The following is a 22,856-nucleotide window of genomic DNA, read 5'->3' on the forward strand; positions in this document are numbered from 1 at the left end:
ATAGCCTCGGAGGTAACTCTGGAGTCAGGAAGCTGGATTAGGAAACAGTTTTGATCTAAGCAGCCTCCTCATAGCATCAAAGCAAATGCCAGATCCTCCAAGCCTGACTGAGTTGCTGCTGCTAGAGCATTGGTTATCGGTGAAGCTGAGTGCTCCACACTGACTCTGAGGTAGTCTACACTGTGATTTCTACACACTGACGCCGAGGTAATCTACACTGTGATTTCTACACACTCACCTTTCTGTGACTTAGCTTGCCTGGAAATGGAGCAGAAGCAAGATGGCCTACACTTTGTTCCTGCCTTTCATGAAGTTGTAAGTACAGAAGAACCCGATTTATATTAAGAAATTACTTTCAAATTAGTTGCTTGAGAGTCAGCCTTTGGAACTCAAAACTCTGAACTTGGTGAGAAAAATGGGGCAGTGGCTGGGTGACTTTTCTTACCTGCCAGAGAAAGGTTAGAAGTTGCTGAGCTGGGGGAAAGAAGCAGAAAACGTGGAACATTCTACTTCTACTGAGAGTAGAAGCTGGTGCAGTAGATGATATGCAAGGGAGAAAAGTCTGATTATCAAAGGACTTTGAAATCAGAAAGTGAGAATCTCTCTGCCAGTTACGATGATACATCATCCTAAGCATTTAGAATAGCAAATTCTAATTCTAACCCGGGCTTGCAGCAGAACTCCAGCCAAGCACCCCATGTCATGAGGCTGGAGTGTGTGGAATGAAGCTGAGCAGGGGCCTGAGATCCTCACTCTAGCCTACAGTGGAACAATAATGAATTGTCCATCCCACACCATGAGGCTGGGGTAGGATGATCACAGCCAAAAGCACCAACCAGGACCCTTTGGGCACTATAATGATCTCCTTGGGGAAACATGGCCCAGCCCAGTGTTACAGCAACCTGAATGAGACAGGGAGACTCACATGTAGAGCTAGGGCTGCCCACCCAGGACTCTGGCGAGAAAACACGGGGCCCACCTGGTACCTTGCTGCACCAGCCCATGGACACTACTAGAGTGAGCAGAGGTATGGTATGGTGCCTTATGGGAGAGAGGGGAAGAGAGAGGGGAAGAGAGGAAAGGGGAGAGGGGGAGAGGGAGAGCACACATAACAGAATGGCTGAGGTCATATCTGAAGAGATGAGAGAGGAAGGGATCAGGCTGAGATGGTGAGGGAGCTGAGCCCTTGATGAGCTGCAACACACAGGAAAGCAAGCCCTGCATTTTGTCTGGGAAGCAGAGCAGAGATGACCCTGTTGTTGGTGAGAGCACAGGTGAGCCAACCTGAGGACATGAGCATGGAGGTCTAGCTCCACCCCTCATCTGCCACATGGAGGCATGGGCTGGGGAGAGATGCTCTCCCCACCCCTCATCCCTCACACACACACACACACACACACACACACACACACACACACACACACACACACACACACCATGTCAACCCATCAACGCCTGTGCCAGGTGGGAGAGGTGTCCTTGTGGTCATAAGAGCAGGAGAGCTCTGTCCCTGACCCCCACCAGCTGCAACACTCAGGACATCAGGCCCTGTACCTCACCAGGGCGGTACAAAAGAGACAACAATGTTATTGCAGGTGTGGGTGAACCAGCCCTGAAATTGTGACCATGTGAAATCTGTCCCCATTTCCCATCTGATGGACCAACCCTATATCTGCCCAGGCCCAGACCCAGGGTTATGAGTTGGCCTGTTCTAACATCCACCCCATCTATGATCTGCTGGAGTATGTGAAGGGACCTGACCCACAGACCCAAAGCTGCAGGATCGCTACAACACAGAACAGCAGCGGAATTCCAACAAGAGTCCTAGTGGTGGCCCAGCATTGATCCTGTAGTGGAAACCAGGGACCTCGAACCAACCAGACTCTGCAGCAAAGGGGTATACATCATGACTTGCTGGGTGGAACTCCAGCTTCCATGAAGAGATTTAATTTTTTTCTCTTTTAAACATTTTTTTCATTTTGTTTTCTTTCTTTTTTCTCTTGAATTTTGTCTTATTGGGTGGGGGGTGCAGGGGTGAAGGGTGAATGTGAAGGGACGGGGAATGAATGGCATCAATATATATGATGTGAATGATACATAGAATAAATAGACATAAATAAAAAATAAGAATAGCAAATTTGATGGCTTTTGTAAAGTATGCTGTACAGAAGCTGAGCATTTTAAGTAAGTAATGAGATGTTTTCTAATTTAAAATGCTAGTGAGGAAAATATTCGCCATTGACTTGAATTCTAATATGTACTTTTAACTGGTGATTAATCTCAAGACCTTGTGTATGCCAGGAAAGTGTTCTACTGCTTAATCACATCCCCAGCTTACTTTTAATTTCTGATTTGGCGATAGAACTTCAAGGTTGGCCCTTACATACTTGGAAGCCCAGGCTGTCTTGGAACTTGTGATTCTCTCATTAACCTCTGGAGTAGCTGATTACCAAATTGTGCTATCAGGCCCATCCATCAATTTCTTTTCTTTTTTAATACTCCCTGTGACAGTCTGATGAACTTGAAGTCTTCTTGTTGTTAGTATTCTAGTTATCGTGACCATCTCTTGTCTCTTCATTCAACAAATTAACTAAGCTCTCATTTTTTCCTATTTAATATTACAAAAAACAAAATACACTAGGCAAAGTCTATCTCGACATTTATACAATACCTAATCTCATGTCAGCAGGAAACCTGCCAGGTTTCTACACTGGAGAACGTGAGCCCACTACAGTCAGAAGTTTTATATCAAAGTGTACTCACCTCAAACTCTGACAGAAACCTTGTTTGAGTAAAAGCATGACAAATGGAAACATGAAGTTCTGTATTTGTCTTGCTAATAGCCTGGGGATCTTCCTAACCTTGGCGTAAAGTAATTGATGAGAATGGGCAATATAAATGAACAGGCAGTTGAGGGATAGGGATCTCAGTTCTTGTACAGAAGTTGGAAATGACCTTGGTTCTTTCCTACCTGGATGCTAGAAATGCCAGGAGAGACCCATGGTTCTTGCTCTGGCTTCTTGTTACATTACTGCTCCATTTACATAACCTTAAATGCAAGTCTCACTGGCTGGAATCTACACTGAGATCATGATTAAACTAACAGGCACTTGGACACCTTGTGGGTAGGCTGACTGGGAGGAATGTTCTCCCTGCCTCACCCCCAATTTCTGCTAGTTCTACAAAAAGCCCCTAGACTAATAGTTTTATGTTGTTCTGTTTCCTGGGGTCTCTGTGTTCTTTTCTTCTGTTTGCTTCTACATTTCTCCTTCTTTCTACAAACTATCCTCTCTCAGGCTGTGAAATTCCCTTCTTGAGTTTAGAAGGCATGGGCTTGGAGTGGTTCTGGAGGCTGTTGATTTATCAGGTATCTCAGCTCCTCAAGCTACACACACCTGAGGTGGCAATGTCTCCATTACATCCAAGAGCTGCTTGTCCACCATTTCAAAATCACAGCAGAACCATGCCTTTTACCTTTCTATCCTTCTTTCCTCCCCTCTCCCTTCTTTTATGCCAAGACTTTAGAAATTAAACTCAGGACCTTGTGCATGTGAGTTAAGAACTCTACCACTGAGCTATAATCCCCATCCTTTTCATTCATTGAATTACTGTTCTATTTTTTTTTTTTTTTACACAGGGACTGACTAAATTTACCAATTGAGTTATTTCCCCAGTCCCTCTATTGTCCCATTTAATTTTATACTCTATAATTCTATCATACAGTACAAACCATGTCTCAATGGAAATACAACACCAGAGAACATCAGAACTATTTACAACAGAAAGCTACCTTTGCTTATTACTAATTGTGGCCACAAACATAGATCTATGAGCTCACTCACCATGAGAGTATAAAATCATTATTATAGAAAAAAAGGCCAGGTAAGTAGAATTACAACTTTCAAAGCCTGGACATGAAGAAGCACTTGACAGAAGAAAATAGCTAGTTTTAAGAACTGTTGCATTTACTGAAACTGCACATGAATTTCCAATCACTTTTAGCATGATGGATTTTTAGGAAAGATTTACTTTTGTTTTCTGTATGAGTGTTTGCCTGTATGTATGTTTGTGCAGCACAGACATGCCTAGTGTCCTGGAGGAGGAGAGAAGAAGATGCCGGAACTCTGGAACTGGCTGGAGTTACAGTCCTTTGTGAGCTGCCGAGTGAGTGTTGGAAATCACACTGGGTGTCTCTGACAAAGCTGTAAATGCTCTTAACCACTGAGCCATTTCTCCAGCCCCTATGTTGGATTTCTAAAACACTGGGAATTTTGTTATATTATATCCTTCCTCAAAATATTTTCCCAAGCCGGGCAGATAATGATGGCCCTGGTCTTTAATCCCAGTACTCAGGAGGCAGAGGCAGGTGGATCTCTGTGAGTTCAAGGCCAGCCTGGTCTACAGAGCAAGTTCCAGGACAGCCAGTGGTACACAGAAAAACCCTGTCTTGACAAAATAATTATTGTTCTCTTCCACAATAAAATTTTGATATGGATGCACTACAGCTTTGCCCAACATTGAAAATTCATCAAGAGATGAGCTATCTTCTTCTAGATACCCAGATTCACAGCACAGTGCCTTCCCATGTAGGGTATGTTGTGCAATTTTCCCAAGGATTCTGTCTGTTGACTCCACATAGACCCAAATAATTCAATAGGTTTGCTGTCTAAATAATTGTCCATTTCAAAGTGTTTGGGGAATTCTTTTTAAAACTTGGTATCCTCTACAGACTGTTGTACATGAATTGTTTTATTACCTTCTCTTAGTGTCTGTCATAGTTATCTTTTCTGTTGCTGCAATAAAACACTCTGACCAAAAGCAACCTGAGGAAGAAAGAGTTTATTTCATTTTCAGGTTACAGTCCATCATAAAGAGAAGCCAAGGTAGGGACTCAACGTAAGGGCTCGTGAGAGAAAACACATGAGCGGTGTTTTCTGGCTTGTTCAGTTTCCTTTGTTATGCAATCCAGGCCCACTTACCTAGGGATGGGTCTACCCTCACTGGGCGCTCCCCTCATACATCGATTAAATACTAAGAAAATGCTTCACAGATACAGCCACAGGCCAATCTGATCTGGAAAGTTCATCAACAGTGGTTCACTTTTCCCAGGTGACTTTAGGTTTGTGTCAAGTTGACAGCTAAAGCTAACTATGACAGTATCCATTTGAATTCATTTAGGTCAGACCACAGTTGGCCAACTTTGCATCACCACTCAGGCATAGATACAAAGCGTACTTCATTTTCTTCAAGTTCCTACTTGTTCAGAATCTTTACCCTCCTCCCAAGAGCCACTGTGAAGTAGGCATTTGGTCTTTGGATAACCAATGTTTACTTTAAAATGAGACCCTCAGAGCAGCCACTTAGGAAGCATCCTCAGTTTATATATCTTTGAGTTGTTGCATCCGTGAGCAACATCGATCATATTCAAATGATTCTCTACACCTTCTGAAAGTGTTACTTGATCTCAGGGCTGAGTATAGACTCAATAGCTTCACCCCATGCTGCAAGTACAGTGTGCTCTAGTCAGATGGAACTTTCATTTAAGGCAAATATGGATTGACATTGTTCGTTATTGTTCAGTTATGAATTCCAAACTTCAAGGGCTACTTCATGCTGGTTGTCATCATTTCTGGAGGCTATCTGGAGAATAAAGGGAATTGTGGGAAAGTGTTGTTAGTTTCTTCTCTACTGTCAACTGTAAGAAAATTTCCAGAATATAACTCGGTTCTGGTGGAGGGAAGAATCAGTGTGATTGCTGGTGAGTAGTATCTGCTCTCAACCTTCCCACACCATTGCTTTCAGTCCTTCCACCGTCTGTAGTTTCTCAGACACATCATAGCTGCCCTCGGTAAGCATTCTGTCTAATGCATTGTTATGATTGTCAGATTGTGTCCTGATCACATAATCCTTCTTTGTTCAAAGAAGCTGGACTCTGAGTTTCACATATACAGGGACTGAATTACCACATTGTAAGCACCTACAATAGTGTACATTCTACAAATATGCTATACTCTTCTGTAAGTCATAAGAATCTTTTTTTTTTTCCGAGACAGGGTTTCTCTGTGTAGCTTTGCACTTTTCCTGGGACTCACTTGGTAGCCCAGGCTGGCCTCAAACTCACAGAGATCCGCCTGGCTCTGCCTCCCGAGTGCTGGGATTAAAGGTGTGCGCCACCACCGCCCGGCAAGTCATAAGAATCTTAAGTGTTGTTATGTACACAGACTGGCAATTTTCAAAATCAAAATCTGAATTCAAAACTCTTTCTGTTTTTCTTTAATATGAATGAGAAGAATGGATGACAAACATCACAGGAAGTAGTGAAAATGAATGTTTTGGAAAGAAATATGGCAGAAATGAAAACTGAGCAAAGGCTACATTGAAAGCCTTTGGATATGACTGTGGGTGGAAGTAAGCATGGTTAGAGGCAGGAGCTAGAAAGAGGCCCCTTGAGAGGGAAGAGCCAGGGAAGATCCAACTTTGAGTGGGATGGTCAAGGAGATCACTGTAAAACATGGTATCAAAGTGGAAGGAGAAATTCTGAGAGTAGGAGGGAGATGAAAGTGAGATGGGCAGACAGAGGAGTGGGTGGTAGGCTGAATGATGTAGCTAGAGTTTTCCGCCTTGCCCACAGTCAGGACAAATCTTTGTCACCCGCCAGTCCCACAGCCACTCAGACCCAACCAAGTAAACACAGAGACTTATATTGCTTACAAACTGTATGGCTGTGGCAGGCTTCTTGCTAACTGTTCTTATAGCTTAAATTAATCCATTTCCACAAATCTATACCCTGCCACGCGGGTCGTGGCTTACCGGTGTCTTCACATGCTGCTTGTCATGGTGGAGGCTGGCAGTGACTCCTTTTGCCTTCCTTTTCTCCTGTTAGTCCCGCCTATACTTTCTGCCTGGCCACTGGACAATCAGTGTTTTATTTATTGACCAATCAGAGTAATTTGACATACAGACCATCCCACAGCAGAATGAACCAAAACTATGTATGAAAATGTCATGGAGAAATCTGGTTTTTAATAAACTACATAAATGAATACAGCCTTTTGGAGAGCTGAGTATGAAATCCATTTGGTAGAATGCTTACCTAGCATACTCTGAGTTCTGGATTTGGTTCCTGGCCCCTCATACATCTGATATGCTGGCATATTCCTGTAATGCTAAACCTTGGGAGAGGGAGGCAGCAGGGTCAGAACTCCAAGAACTTGTAAAGGTGAGAGGATCAGGAGTTCCAGGGCTGGAGAAATGGTTCAGTTCATAAAGTGTTTGCTGCATGGGCATAACACCAGAATTGGATAATTAGTAAACAGAAAATGCCAGGTGCTCCCTACCTTGCCTGACTCTAGTACTGAGGAGGACAATGAGCACAATCCTGGGGCTTGCTGGATAGCCAGTCTGGCCAGATCAGTAATCGCCAGGTCCTGTGAGAGAAACTGTCTCACAAAATAAGGCGAAGAAGGAATGAATGAGATATCTGATGCTGGCCTATGACCTCCACACACCCACAACACATCTTGTATGCCCACATAGACATATGTGCTCAATCATGTCCATATGTATACACTCAAAGGCATACACGCAAGCATGCCACACAAACACAGGTACACATGCACAAACACAGAGACATAAAGGCCATTCAAGGTCAACTTTGTCTATATAGCAAGATTGAATACCTGAAAACAAGTCTCAAAAAATAAATTCATTAATAAAACGAATCAAGAGAAAATAAAAATGTTTTCAGCTCCCTTGGAATTTCTACATAGAACACAAGCAAAGATGGAAATATGGGAGTTTATTGTGGAGAAGAGATGAAATTTTCATGCCTGTGCCCAAATTCAATATGACACTCTTGAGCATGCTTTTCTATGATGACATCATCTAATTAACAGGGCAGCTGAAAAGTCACCTATTCCAACTGGCCCCAAAACATTGATAGTTGGATTTTTTTTTTTAGAGAGAGAATTACTTGTCAGATCAGTGGTTGTGAAGCTGTAAGATACTTTGTAATCTCCATCACTAGCCCACTGAAAGTGATAATTTATGATTATGTATATGTGTGTATGTAACACATGGGGGATCCTTTTCTATGAGCAAGTAGTACCACTACTGCCTTACAAGGCTGAGAACCATTTTCCCCAGATTCCTGCATTTTTCTGGGGTTAACATTTGCCAATGAAAAAGATATATGGGTATCTTGTAAAATAGAAACCTAGTGGTGGTCATTTATGACTCAGAAGGTCATGAACATCAGACAGGGCATTGCAATATCTTACTTATAAGTAATATAGTTACGATCTCTCCATAAATGGCCAGTGTCATGGTTAGAAGTCACAGTAATTCCTAAGACATTTCCACCTTTGTCAGGGACGTTTCTCCTTCTTCTGCTGCTTTAGGCTGACACTCTCTAGCTGCAGTTTTAGAAATATTTTCTATTCCTCTCCTCCTCAAAGAGCCCCTAATTCCTACAGTATCTGTACTAGCTCTATTACATCCCACCTGTCCCCAAACATCTTCAGTTTCTTTAATAAACCTTGTAACTCCTGAAGAATTCCAGACTTACCAGTTATAGTAATATATCTCAAGTCCAACTCAATCACACAAACCACACATGGAGCTGATAATACCAGATTCGGGGAGGGGGTTGGAATAGTATGTCTCTTGTTGAGAGTAAGAAATGCAAAACTGCAGATTCTTTAAAAGAAAATTTGGCAGATTTTTGCAAAGTCAAACATTGTTTTAATATAGAATCCATTAATCACATCCTTTAATTGGTATTTAGTCAATAGTATTGATATATATCATTAAAACAACCAGAAATACAGAGGTCTTTAGGCTTTGTATTAATAATCACAGCAACTGGAAGCAACTACGGGATTTTAAAGGGTGAATACATATTTTTACGTGTGATAAATCCATCCAACATTAATCAATGACAAACAGAAATGAGCTATAAAACCACAAAATACAGAAGAAACTTTAATGGCGTATGAGTCAGTCCCAAAAGCATCTGATAGTACATGGTTCTGTATAATATGGCAGTCTGGAATAGATAAAAGTGTGAGCACAATAAGTCTTTGATTCACATTGGTTGAGGGAGAGATGAGACAAAGACACAAATCACAGGCTTTTAGGCAACCAAACTTCTGTGTGGCAATCTAAGGACCAATGTGTGACATTACACACTTGCTAAATCCTGTAGAAACTTACAGTGCATAGTGAACCTTAAGCTACTCAAATTTACAAAGTCATTTATGAAACACGCGGCATCAAAGGAAAGAATGTATGTGTGCCCTGACAAGAAAATTTAGTAAAATTTGATTGATTTTGCTCTAAATGTGTAATGAATCTCCCCTTGTTGGGAAGAGGACCTGACTGAAGCACACTTAGAAAGAAATGACATGTTTAAGATTAAAAGCAGAAGAAATTTGGGCTGGAGATATAGCCTAGTGGTTAAGAGCACTTCCTGCTCTTCAAGAGGACCTGGGTTGAATTCCCAGGACCTACATGATAGCTCACAACTGTCTGTAACACCAGTGCCAGAAGATCTGATGCCCTGTTTTGGCTTTTATGGACATCAGATACACATGTGATGCATAGACTTACATGCAGGCAAAATACCCATACACACAAAAACAAATAAAACTGAAAACAAACAAACCAACAACAACAGAAAAAAACTGTGCAGACATATTATCTAGTTGATATGGTATTTCCCATCCAGGTACAAATTAACACACGTGTGTATTCACTACTGTTTTGTGTCTATGCATAAAGAGCGTTTATGCACATGTAGATATGTCTCTGTTTCAGAGAATATTATTGTACTTCCAGGACTCATCTAGAGAATTATTTGCTGTGTACTACCTCTGTATGCATTAAAACTATGCTAGGCAATGGAGACACACCACAAACAAAGACACAGCCTGCGTCTCTAGAGACCAGTGTGACTAAGTCATGAAAATGGCAGATAAGGAGCTAAGCATTAGGGCAAAACTGCAGAAACAGACCTCTTTCTCATGGTCTAAAAAGGTGGTGTGCTGGCTGGTGCTTTGTCATTGTCATATGAGCCCGAGTCCTATGGGAAGAGGGGAGCTTGCCTGAGAGAATGTCCCCACAAGTTTGGCAGGTAGGCAAGCTTGTGCTGCTGTTTCTTAATCAGCTGTTGGTACAGCTGGAAGACCCAGCCCATTGCAGGTAGTGCCACCTTTGGGCAAGCAGTTCTGAGTTATATAAGAAAGCAAACTGAGCAACCATGAGAGCAAGCCGGTAAGCAGCATTCCCTCCTGGTTTCTGCTGCAGTTCTCGCCTCCAGGTTCCTGCCTTGACTTTCCTGACTGATGGACTACACGTTATCAGCTGAAATAAACCCTTCCCCACCTCCAAGTTGTTTTTGCTCATGATGTTTTATTACAGCAACAGGAACCCTAACTAAGAAAGGTATCATTACTAAGTAAACCCAGGAATCTGTCAGAAATAGAATTAACTGATCTCTGCCCCAATTTTACCTGTAAAACTGTGGACAGTTGATGGCTTCTAGGGAAGGAAGGGCCAGTTTCCTTTAAGGGTGAGGCTTTGGTAGGTAGACCACACTCCAGTGGGCAGCCCACATTTAGAAGCACATGGACAGAGCAGATGGGAATCCATGGACTATTAAATGTAAAAAGAGAAGAGACAGAGAATTGGGTAGGTAGAAAGGTGGGGTGGATCTGGAACAAGTAGGAATGAATATGGTCAAAATAAACTGCATGGAATTCTCAAAGAATTGATAAAAATATTCAAAACTAATCAATGTCTCACCATCTTTCTGCCAAGTTTTCTTTCTTTACTAAATCTCCATTGTTGCCCCTGACCATATGAAGGTGAACACTTTAGAACCCTGTAAGCAATTGAAGGTTAGCGATAGATAGCTTTGTTGAGTCATCAGCTAGGTTAGTCCAGAACTAAGCAGAACAATATTGCTGATGAGATTACTCAAGAGTTGAATGTCTGGGTATTCTAATTAGTTTCCATTCTGTCTCTGTGATCAAACGAACAAACAAAAATAGTATGACCAAAAGCAATATAGGGAACAATTTTTAGCTTCATATGGAAGGAAAAAAAAACAGGATAGCTTTAACAATCCTGAATAATAAAAGAAATTTTGGAGATATCACCAAGCCTGACCTCAAATTATACTACAGAGCTATAGTAATAAAAATGGCATGATATTGGCATAAAAACAGACATGTAGATCAATGGAATAGAATTGAAGACTTAGATTTAGGTCCACACACTCATGGGTACCTGGTGTTTGATAGGTAAGCTATAAATACACACTGGAGAAAACACAGAATTGTCAGCAAATACTGCTAGTCATATGGATGTCTGTATGTAGAAGGATGCAAATAGATCCATATTTATCACCCTGAAGAAAACTCAACTCCAAATGGATCAATCACCTCAACATAAAACTAAAGACCCTGAATAACATAAAGCTAGAGACCCTGAATCTAATAGAAAAGAAAGTGGGGAAAACTCTTGAACTCATTGGCACAGGAAAAGACTTCCTGAATAGAATGTTGATAGCACAGATACTAAGAATAATAAAAAGAGGGACCTCACTAAACTTGAAAGCTTCTACATGGCAAAGAACACCATCATTTGGACAAAGTGGCAGGCTACAGAATGGGAAAAGATTTTACCAACTGTATCCTATAGAGGGCTAATATCTAATCTCTCTCTCTGTATATATAATTTTATATATGTGTGTGTATGCTAAAAAAGACAAAAACCCTTCACAATCAGAAAGGAACCCATTTAAAAACAGAGTACAGATATAAACAGGGAGTTCTCAAAAGATGAAATACAAATGGCCAACATCCTTAGTCATCAGGGAAATACAAACCAAAACTACTTTGAGATTTCATCTTACACCAGTCACAATGGCCAAGTTCAATAAAACAAGTGACAGCTCATTCTAGTGAGGATGTGGTGTAAGGAAAACACTCATTCACTGCTTGTTGGCGTGCAAACTTGTACAAACACTATGGAAAAACTTTGTGGAGGTTCCTCAGGAAGCTGGGAATAGGCCTACCTCAGGATCTGGCCATCCCACTCCTGGGCATATACCTAAAGGACTGTATATCCTACTACAGAAACACTTGATCAACCATGTTCAGGTGTAAACAGCCTAGATGTCCATCAACAACTGAGTGGAGGAAGAAAATTTGCTATATTTACATAGTGGAATATTACTGAGCTGTTTAAAAAAAAACCCTCAAATTATGAAATTTACAAGTAAATGAATAGAGCTACAACAAATCATCCTCGTTAGGTAACCCAGATCCAGAGGGACAAATATGGTACATATTTGCTTAGAGGTGGGTGCTAGCTGATTTTACAATATTTCTTTGTGTGTGAATATGAGTCCCTCTGCCTCTGTATGTGTTTCTTGTGCTTTTTCTTTGTCTCTCTTTTACTGTTTGTTTGGTCCTATCCTGTTTTGTTGTGTTTCATTTTATCTTTTTAGATGCCTGTTTGTTTTCCTATAAGAGAGAGAAAATAATGTGGTGTGGATTTGAGTGGGTGGGAAGGTGGAGAGAATCTGGGAGGAGTTGGAGGAGGGGAAATCATGATCAGAATATTTTGTACAAAAATTATTATCAATTAAAAATGGTGGTATATATAGGAAACAAGGGATGGGGGATAAGAACATGAGGGAACGGGATGGTTGAGCTGGGGGAAAAACACAGTGGGAGAGCAATGAAAGAGATATCTTGATAAAGGGAGACATTATGGGGTAAGGGAGAAACCTGGTTTTAGGGAAATTCCCAGGAATCCACAAGGATGACTTCAGATTAGACTACTAGCAATAGTGGTGAGGGTGCCTGAACTGGCTTACCCTGGTAATCAGATTGGTGAATACCCTAACTGTCATTATAGAGCCTTCATCCAGTAACTGATGTAAGCAGATGCAGAGATCCACAGCCAAGCACCAGGCTGAGCTCCGGGAGTCCAGTTGAAGAGAGAGAAGAGGGATTATATGAGCAAGGGGGGTCAAGATCATGATGGGGAAATCTACAGAGACAACTGAACCAAGCTCAAAGGAACTCACGAACTTTAGACCAATAGTTGTGGAACCTGCATAGGAGTGGACTAGAACCTCTGCATAGGGAAGGCAGTTGTGTAGCTGGGCTTGTTTGAGGGGCCCCTGGCAGTGTGATCAGGATTTATCAGGATTAGCTGGCTTTTGGATCCCATTGCCTGTGGTCAGACACCTTGCTCACCCTGATGAAGTGGTTAGGGGCTTGGTCCTGCCTCAGCTGAATGTGCCAGACTTAGGTGTCCCCTGATGGGAGAACTTGCCCTGTTGGAGGAGGGGGTGAGGGGTGAGTAGGGAGAGAGGACTGTGAGTAGGCAGGGGTGGGGGGACGAGAGGAGGGATGAGAGGGGAATCTGTGTTTGGTATGTAAAATGAATAAAAAAATTATTTTCAATTAAAAATGCATGTTATATATAGGAAATAGATTAAACCATCAATTGTCTATGAAATACAACTCAACATTTAAAAGTTTAAAAAATATTTTCATTGCCTACAGAAAAACAATACACAGGCAACTGCCTTAAAGACAGGACTGACCGAATTCTCTATAGTCCTCAGGCTTCTAGACTCAGTATTTCTACGTCCCTTTGAATACACAAATTTCCTTGTACCATGTTTCATGGTTTTGTTTAATATCATCAAGGATGTGTTTCATTGAGGAGCCCAATTCAATGACACTGGAATACCCACTTTCATACTCACAAATGAAGCCAGCAGTGTGCATGGCTACCAGTGATCCTCTAGCATCAAATATAGGAGATCCAGAAGACCCACAATAAAAAGTATTATCCCAGGTAGCCACACCAGGATCATGGATGTTCTTCTGGAAACTTCTTTGGGTGTACATATAGATATACTGCATGGAATCACTGAAATCCACTGCTCCTCTTCCCTGAATGTCCTCACATTTCCTTCTTTGCTCATTTTCAGGTACCACAGTACAACCATCAACAACCTTGTATTTTCCATCTGGATGACCAATCATATACATAAACCCACTAACTGATTCAGAAGGTGTTCCATTACAGAGTCCTGTAGGAATATGCCGTCTGTTTCCTTTCAGTTTCAGGACAGCATAATCAAGAGTTACATCAGACACCTCAAACCAAGGTTCAACAGAGCAATAGCTGTCTTCTTTTATGGGGAACACTTGATATTCAAATGTCACTCTTACACATTGACTAAGTATATCTGCCCACTGACTTGGCTCTACGCCTTCCCCTACAATGTCATTTATTACATGTCGACAAGTGAAAATGTACATCCCTTTGAAAACAAAGCATGTGGCACTACCCCTGTTTCCATTGTTGTCCCAAACTATGAGCCCAACTGAGTCACTGAGCTGTGAAAGAAGTTTGAAGACTTTACCTGGGATGGAGTTTTGGGTCAGCTTCCTGAAGTTTGCTCTATGTTCTTTGAATAAGTTAGCTTTCTTTCTTTTCTCACTTTCTTCCTTGATGTATGCTCTCAGTTTTTCCCGTTCTCTTTCCAATGTGGGGTACAAATTCACAATGTATTCTTTTAACTCACTGAAGTTTCTGTCCTCTAACTCAGAATTCCGAGTTGCTGCTACCGCCCAAGGGCTTTTCTTTCTTTCAACCTCAACCAGAAAGACCTTACCCTGTAATACATCAACCAGCTGGGTGTTTGCTATGATGGTATCATTGTGGATGAGTTTCCAATGGTCACTCTCCACAAAGGAATGAAACCTGCCATCCTTCCTCAGAGTGGCCTTGATGGTCTCTCCTTTGAAGCCATACACACAGACTTTGATCCCCTCCTTGTCAAGTTCCCTGCACCTCAGGATCCTATTCCCGACTGCATGAATGTAAAATACAACACACTCAGCAGAAGACTGGTCAAACCGGCCACACACTTCATTATCTTCTTTCTCCTCACTTTGAGTTTTGGAAAAGGTAATGACCACATGGCTCCCTTCTGGAAAACAACGGAGGGGCATGCCGAGGTTTATGTACCCTTCTATTCCTTCTTTGCCACACACCAGCATTTCTTTGCCTGGCTGTCTTTCTATCTCTCTTTTGACAGGGTCAAGGGTGTTGAGTGCCTCATATAAGCGACCTGTCCCCGCATCGATGAGAATGTGCATATGTGCCTCGGGGCTTACCCCCAAGGTGATGTTGATAATTTTAATTGGGAGAGTGGTCTGATCTTGTCGAGTTTTTTGTTCCCCGTGTGAACTTTGGTCTTGGTTGTTGGTCACCTCCTTTGGTCTTTTTCTACATTTCATTTTCATTTGAGAAAATATGGGCTCATTCTGCTCTTTGGGGACCTAAAAAGAAATAATAGACACATTAGAAAACTGTGACTACAACTGTATTCCTGTGATTTTTGTGTGCAATTCACATGATTCCTATCTAAAATTAAGAAGCAATGTGGAAATACCAGCAAGTAATATTACATCAGAGCTGATCTGGATTCTGCAGCAAAGCCCAGTCTTTTCACACTCACCAGAGAGTCTCTTCATATCAGACCTGCCATGTTTGCTCAGCAAGCAGGCAGAAGGAATTAACTCATCCAGATGTATCAAAATCTATTGGCTTCGATAAGTATTGCATTCTTCTTTGTTATTTTAAACGAGATATTTTAAATTTTTCAAGCATAATAACAGATTGCTTGAGTTCTTTTGTAATTTCTTTGCACATGTACACACACAACTGAGAGGCAGAGTCTCACTGAATAGCAAAGGCGACTGTGCACCTAGATCTGCAGTCTAGGTTGGCCTCAAATTCACAATTATCATGGCTCCTCGCGACCTTGATTTAATTAGCATCTACCACAAAAGGAACTCACACTATTTGCTTTAGTATGTCAGTTTTCAAGCATGATGAAATATTCAGGAACAACAATAACTAAAAGGTCACTGTCCTGTAGAAGAAGACGAAGTATGTAATGTGTATTTTCTAATTCCTTTCTGCTTCACATTTAAAAAATAATATAAGAAGATAAAACAAAAACTAACACATCAGAGTTGAACAAAACAAACAGAAGAAAGAGCCTAAGACAAGGTTTAAAAATCAGAGAATCACTTGTAGGCACACTCAGGAATCCCATGAAAACACTAAAGTAGAAGCCATGATATATACACAGAGGACCTGATGCGGAGCCATGCAGGTCCTGTGAATGCTTCCTCAGTCTCTGTGAGTTCACATGAGCTTTGACTGAGTGCCTTTCTTAATCACATGATAACCAATAAGCAAGTGAGTTTTTGAAGTCTGGTAGTTAGTCTAATATTCTCCATTCTGTTGTGTAAATTTGTACTCAGAACACCCATGTTATGAGCCATTATCTTAAAACCAGGAATGGGAAGAAGGGAGGGACTAAGGGGAAACGACTTAAAGTAGAAAAAATGATTTAAAAATTAAGGCATCCGATTCCTGTGTCTGAAAGTTTTAATTTCCCTGTTGGTGTAACAAGCAGGTATGAGTTCACATGCCCGCGATGTCTCTCACTGGTAATGAGAATAACAATGGTGAAGCATGGTGAAGATTAAGCCTGTCATCTTTAATATTGATGCTGATATTCTGGTGAGAACAAAATAATGTAAGCTTATATAAATTTAAAGCAGGTTGCCTAGGAAGTCTCCAAGAGTGTCTCTTCAGTCTAAATATGCTGAGAAACATTCCTGCCACACTCCTTGAAAGAACTGAAATACACTTTCTACTCTTTAACAGAGACACCTAAACACCATTAGACTTTGTGCTTGTGAGTGCAGGCCTGAAGCATGCTGTGCCACTCATGTGGAGGGCAAAGGACCATGGTGTGGGGTCAGTTCTCCTCAGACATCCCAGGGACCTAACTCAGGTGGTTAGGTTTGCTCTCCAACTACTTTCAATTCCTCCGCCGTGGCAGAGGCCCTAGATATCCAAAAGTTTTCTTTTGACTGTTAAGACACTATAGCCCAGGCTTGTAGCTGGAGAGTTACTCTCCAGCTCCTCCCAAGCCCTGGCAGTCCCTCAACCCACTTATAAAATAAACACACAGATGCTTATATTATTTAAACTGTTTGGCTTAATGGCTCAGGCTTGTAGCTAGCTGTTCTTATATCTTAAATTAACCCATTTCTATAAATCTATACCTTGCCACATGGCTCATGGCTTACCAGTATCTCACATGTTGGTACTCATGGAAGCAGCTGGCAGTGTCTCCTCTACTCAGCCTTCTACTTCCCAGAATTCTATTTTCTGCTTGTCCCACCTATACTTCCTGCCTGGCTACTGGCCAATCAGCATTTTATTTATACAGAGTAATATCCACAGCATGGGCTGTCCTCAACTTATGATCCCATTCCTTCTCTGTTTGGAGTTCTGAGATTATAGGCCTGTGCTATCATGCCTGGTCTGATACTTATGAAAGGGAACAAGAGGTTGTGCATGTGGTTATTAGCTTGCTGTCTTAGACAAGGACAGAGGGGGAAAACCAGATCTGTGTTTTTCATGGATATTCTAGGCATTTGGATCTTTTAGTTTTCCAGAACCTGGAATAAAGAAAAGGAGCTCAGGTCTCTGAAGGAGACTCTCAAATACCTGACACTTCTCAGCTTTCTTGGTCAGTTCAGGGAGTCCTTATTGTCATGTTACTTAGTCTGGAAAGCAGATTTCATGGAGCCCTCACATGCAGTGGTTAAGAGCACTGACTGATCTTCCAGAGGTCCTGAGTTTAATTCCCAGCAACCATATGGTGGCTCACAACCATCTCTAATGGGATCATATATGTTGCTCTGATTGGTTGATAAAGAAAGTCATTTAGCCTATGGCAAAGCAGCTAGAGGCAGGCAGGAAACCAAATGGATAGACAGGAAGAGAAAGGAGAGGTAGAGAAGACTCCAGTGAGCCACCTAAGGAGCAACATGTAACGGGACACAGGTAAAGCCACGGAACATGTGGCCATACATAGATTGATAGTTAAGGGCTGATTTCGAATAGAAGAGCTAGCTGGTGAGAGGTCTGCCATGGCCATAGTTTAAATATAATATAAACCTGTATATGTTTATTTGAAACCGAGTGGCTGAGGTACCGGTGGGTGGGAGAGATTCAGAAGGACCGGAGAAAACTTCTGGCTACAACATGCAACAGAAATTTTATAAGCAAATCTCACATGCCTAACAGGGTTATAGTAAGAATGAATTACTCAGTCATTTTATGAACTACAAAGCACTATACAGATATAGATTCTTAGGATTAAGTAGATAAGACACACTAAGGAAGATATTTTCCTGATAGGGAACAACACTCATTTTGTTTTTTCCCAGTTTAATCTAAAACAATTCATTTGATCTTTCTTTTTTCCTTATTTTTTTTCAGGCAGTATTTTTTCTTTTCTTTTTTTTTTTAATTAAAAGCTACTTTGATATGGATGACATTCATTTCATTTGTTTGTTTTAATTTATTTTGCTTTTTTAGGATTTATTTTTATTTATGTTCATTGGTGTCTTGTCTGCATGTGTGTCTGTGTATGGGTGTTAAATCCCCTGGAGCTGGAGTTACAGACAGTTGTGAGCTGCCATGTGGGTGCTGAGAATTGAACATAGGTCATCTATAAGAGCAGCCAGTGCTCTTAACTGCTGAGCTATCCATCCAGCCTGGCATTCATTTTATAATTCCCTTCCTCAGTGCTCTTCTTCAAACTAGAAAGAAGAAAGTAGACAAGAAATAGAGTATGTTATACTCCCAATAAACAATAAGGGGCTTTCATGGCAGGAAGGACCTATGACCTAGGGCCAAGGATGGCTAAGTCTGCTGTGAATGTGTTCAGTATTTACAGACATACCTGAGAAAAACAGTGCAGGATTTCCATATTTTTCCTTGCTTGAACTGGGACCTTCTGTGAGATATGCCTCTTACACCTGATGGATTAGACATGAAACAGATAGCTCAGATGAATTACTAATTTCAAAATGGTTTCAGGTCATATCAGTATCTTCATACGTGATGTATACTGTATAGAGGGGACTATTTCCCGAGGTGCCACACCCCACCATCCCTCTCCCTTCAGTCTTGCTTCTCACAGGGTGATAACTTCATAGCAAAGAGTTTGTCCCTCCAACAGAGTCACTGCAATAATCAAATGAAGACACTGTGTCAGGAAGTAGAGCAAACACAGCATAAATTATGTCTAATTGCTTATCCCCAGAGCTGCATGGAAAACAGGTCCTAGCTAAAATTTTTGGGGTAGGTGCTCACAGCTTGAAGCCAATATAGAAACCAAGAGCAGATATCAATACCCAATATTGGATTGCATTGGGGAACTCAAGAGTGTTTTAATTCATATTGATGTTAAAATCTGGTCTTCACTGGATCAGGCCCTCTGAATAGGTGAGATAGTTGATTGGCTTGATCAGTTTGAGAGGCATCTAGGCAGTGGGACCGAGTCCTGTGCTCATTGCATGAGTTGGCTGTTTGAAACCTGGAGCTTATGCAGGGACACTTGGCTCAGTCTGGGAGGAAGGGACTGGACCTGCCTGGACTGAGTCTACCAGGTTGATTGCAGTCCTGAGGGCGGGGGGAGGATTTGCCCTGGAGGAGGTGGGGATGGGGGGTAGGCTGGGGGGAAGGGAGGGTGTGGGAGGGGGGAGAATAGGGGAACCTGTGGCTGATATGTAGAACCGAATGGTATTGTAAAATAAAATTAAATTAAATTAAAAAAAAAAATCTGGTCTTCACTTAGGTGGGTATAGAAGAATGGTTAAAATACTGAAGGACAGGTAGAAAAAAAATGCATAGTACCCTGAGAATGATAGAAATTTAGAAGGACATATGGAAAGAAAATCTTGAAAGTTATCAAAAATGATAGATACTCAGGAAACATAATTTCTACTTTACAGTTTATTAGGTTTTCTTATATTCGGTGGGGGATGTTGTTTGTTTGTTATTTTGTTTTTTGGAGTGTGTGTGTGTGTGTGTATATGTGTGTGTGAAAGGTATTTTTTTCATATACTTTTCCTTGTGTTGTCTCTGAAAAGAGAATGAATGTTTAAACAAAACAATTCTTTCAACCACCTGAGATTGGCATTGTTAGTCTTATTTCACCCGTGAAGGATATGAAATTCTAGAGAAGTTGAACTTTCTTCAAGGACAGAAACTCCAGAGAATACACTTTGGAGAACTTTTATTGAGAATATTTTCTAGTAGAAATGGAAAGAGCAGGAGCGAGAGAGAGAAAGAGAGAGAGAGAGAGAGAGAGAGAGAGAGAGAGAGAGAGAGAGAGAGAGAGGAAAGAATCAGTTACAGTGGATTTCCATATCACTCCCATAATTAATAATTAATAATTGTTTTTCTTCCTTCAGAAAATGTCTCATGCAGCTTAGGCTGGCCTTGAAACTAAACTGCCAATCTTCCTCCCTCCCTAAGTGCTAGACATCACAGTTCTGTGCCTCCAGGTCATGTTGAAGTGGTGCTTAGAATCCAACCCAAGGCTTCATGCATGCTGGGCAAGAAATCTACCCACAGAACTACATCCCAAACCCACATTGCCTTTAATTTTATAAGGTTACCCTAAGAGGTACTGTGACATTTTAACCCTGTATCACTTTCCATCTCTAAAAGTTCAGGACCATTCTTCTCATAATAACAATGCTAGTTTATTCACATCAAAATATTGACACAGTTGTGGTCTAATATCACCTTTAAAAATTTTAAGACAAGTGTTGCTCTGCTACCTGGAATGTTCTCAAACAAAAATTCTTTTTTAAAACAAAACATACACACATTTCAAAATCTGGTAATAGAAGGATGTAGTAAAAGGTACCTTTACCTATAGGAAGAGAATTAATTAAGAACTTATGAAACACAATTTAAAAAAAAAAAACACTGAAAATCAACACAATAATGCCTTTCTCACCTTTAGGGACAGAAGGCTGGAGAAACAGAGAAACACACTGGTTCTAACCGGAGGTTAATAATATCCAATGTGGCCTCCCAGAAACCTGTTGATAAAACCAAGTTAAACTTACTGCTAGTGAGGTAATAGTTACTGAACAAATGTCTGGCTGTGCTGAAGGAGAAGAGCAAGGTTGAGGAGAAACAAAGAGATCTGGTATTCTAAACTCCGGTCTAACTCAGGCTATAATGTGGAGGTAAGGATATGGTAGTAGATCAGGAGTGGTGGGTATATCAAGCCTAGGATTTTGAGGCCAGGGCTACAAATAAGTATCTTTGATATTTTCTTTCTTTCTTTTTTTTTTTTTTTTCTTTTTTTTGAGACAGGGTTTCTCTGTGTAGTCCTGGCTATCCTAGAACTCAGTGTAGACCAGGCTGGCCTTGAACTCACAGAGATCCACCCGGCTCTGCCTCCCGAGTGCTGGGATTAAAGGCATGCGCCACCACTGCCCAGCTGTATCTTTGATATTTTCTATGAAAGGTAGTAGTTGGATCTTTGAGAAAACCACTGAAATAAGATATCAAAGGGATTTTCAACTTTGTAGTTCCTGGAAGAACATTTCTCGTGTGGTGTATTTAAGATGATGGACACAGGCAACAAAGTTAACTCAGAGTCAGGTTAACTCAGCCTGACTCTGAGTTAACTTTGTCCACGTGGCTGCACCCCCAGAGCATGCTGCACATGCTTGAGAGAGAAGTCAGTTTCTGTCAGTTACACCCTATATTTCAATGCTAGAGAGAAGTACACACAGGAAACCACATTTCAGCTCTTTGCAGAACACAATCAGACATGGCTTAGTTCATTTTAGAAGGCATTTTTGGAAAAATAACAGTGGATTTTACAGATGCCAGGGTTTTTTTTTTTTGTTTTTTGTTTTTTTTAAACTAGAGGTATTCTTCCTTAGGCACTGGAAAACAAACAAACAAAAAACCAAAACCCTTACACCCTTTCTCTTAAGCTTTGTTCTTTTACTCGCCCCCAAACTGCAGACACCACCCAAATGGAACTGCACTCACTCTCCTCCCAACACTTTCCCAACTAAAAATGCTTGAGGCTCTTCTGCATCATTCCACTGCCAGCAAGTCCCACCCCGGTTCAGGTCGGCCAGGAAGTGGGCCGGTAAGTCCTCACAAGAGCTGAGCTCCCTACAAACTCACCAGTCACTCACTCCTGTCACCGCAACAGATGATTTCCTGCAGTCACAGAAATGGTTCTCTAACAGAAGAAAAGAGCGCCTAATGCTTCCTGTCCAAGGGACACAGTGAGCAGCATGTGACGTGGAACAGCCTCTCCGGAGCCAATCACCAGCCAGTACGAACGGATTGGTGGCCGCCAGTCACCTCTACCGGTATCCTAACCCCCTCCTCCGACCCTGACATAGCCCTCTAATCCCAATGTTTCTTGATCCATGGCGTGACCAACCAGGCTGCAGAACGGGTCAATGTCAGTTCTACTCGTCAGGTTTCCCTCTCTGTGGCTAGAATTTTCTCAAGTGGGGACAGGACCCGAATAGCTATGGCTGGGCGGGGCTTGAAAAGGCGCGAAAAGCCTGGAACCTGCTACCCTCCCGCCCTGAGCTGGGCCCTTGGGAACTAGTTTGGGGTGGAGGCTGGAAGCTGAATCCTGATTGCCCCACCAGCAAGCCTAGGGAGAAGAAGCCAAGATTCCAGGTTCTGCAGCGCCATCTGCTGCAGCAGGAGGTCCACTGAAGCCTGCTGAGTCAGTAGGAAGGTTGCAGTTAGGGCAACTCAGGTCTTTTCCTAGGAGGCAACAATCCCTAGAGGGGCAAGGTGACAGACCAAATGCCCTTGTTAGGGAATCATCTTTCAAAACGTGCATCAGTTTATGTAGCTCTTTCTCGTTATTGTTTCAA

The 22,856-nt window shown here is 41.6% G+C and overlaps 1 protein-coding gene across 5 annotated transcripts; it reads right to left on the reverse strand.

The window, feature by feature from the left end:
• Positions 1 to 4,659: 4,659 nt before the first annotated feature.
• Positions 4,660 to 22,438, reverse strand: LOC102922038 (serine protease FAM111A-like). 5 transcript variants are annotated; one of them, XR_013047590.1, is made up of 7 exons: positions 22,141 to 22,435; positions 20,945 to 21,029; positions 18,875 to 18,950; positions 14,456 to 15,377; positions 10,512 to 10,653; positions 7,094 to 7,275; positions 4,660 to 5,640 (listed from the first exon to the last, which is right to left on the reverse strand). XR_013047590.1 is itself a non-coding variant. In XM_042261285.2 (5 exons), the coding sequence occupies exons 3-5, from the start codon at positions 18,899 to 18,901 to the stop codon at positions 10,616 to 10,618; spliced, it is 987 nt and encodes a 328-aa protein (XP_042117219.1). In that variant the 5' UTR covers positions 18,902 to 18,950; positions 20,945 to 21,029; positions 22,141 to 22,435; the 3' UTR covers positions 7,285 to 10,615. The 5 variants fall into 5 exon arrangements, 2 of the variants coding, with proteins under 2 accessions (XP_042117219.1, XP_006996811.1); XR_013047592.1 differs by lacking the exon at positions 7,094 to 7,275 and having other exon boundaries at positions 4,661 to 5,640; XR_013047591.1 differs by lacking the exons at positions 4,660 to 5,640; positions 7,094 to 7,275 and adding an exon at positions 7,284 to 9,046.
• Between the last annotated feature and the right edge of the window lie 418 nt (positions 22,439 to 22,856).

Source organism: Peromyscus maniculatus, chromosome 1 (assembly GCF_049852395.1).
Source record: "Peromyscus maniculatus bairdii isolate BWxNUB_F1_BW_parent chromosome 1, HU_Pman_BW_mat_3.1, whole genome shotgun sequence".
NCBI lineage: Eukaryota > Metazoa > Chordata > Mammalia > Rodentia > Cricetidae > Peromyscus > Peromyscus maniculatus.

Bases quoted from the DNA above. Each gene is read 5' to 3' on its own strand.
- LOC102922038 (XM_006996749.4), bottom strand. From the start codon at position 18,901: ATGGAAATCCTGCACTGTTTTTCTCAG. The intron at 15,378-18,874 runs GTATGTCTGTAA...ATTTCTTTTTAG, and splicing joins TCCTGCACTGTTTTTCTCAG to GTCCCCAAAGAGCAGAATGA.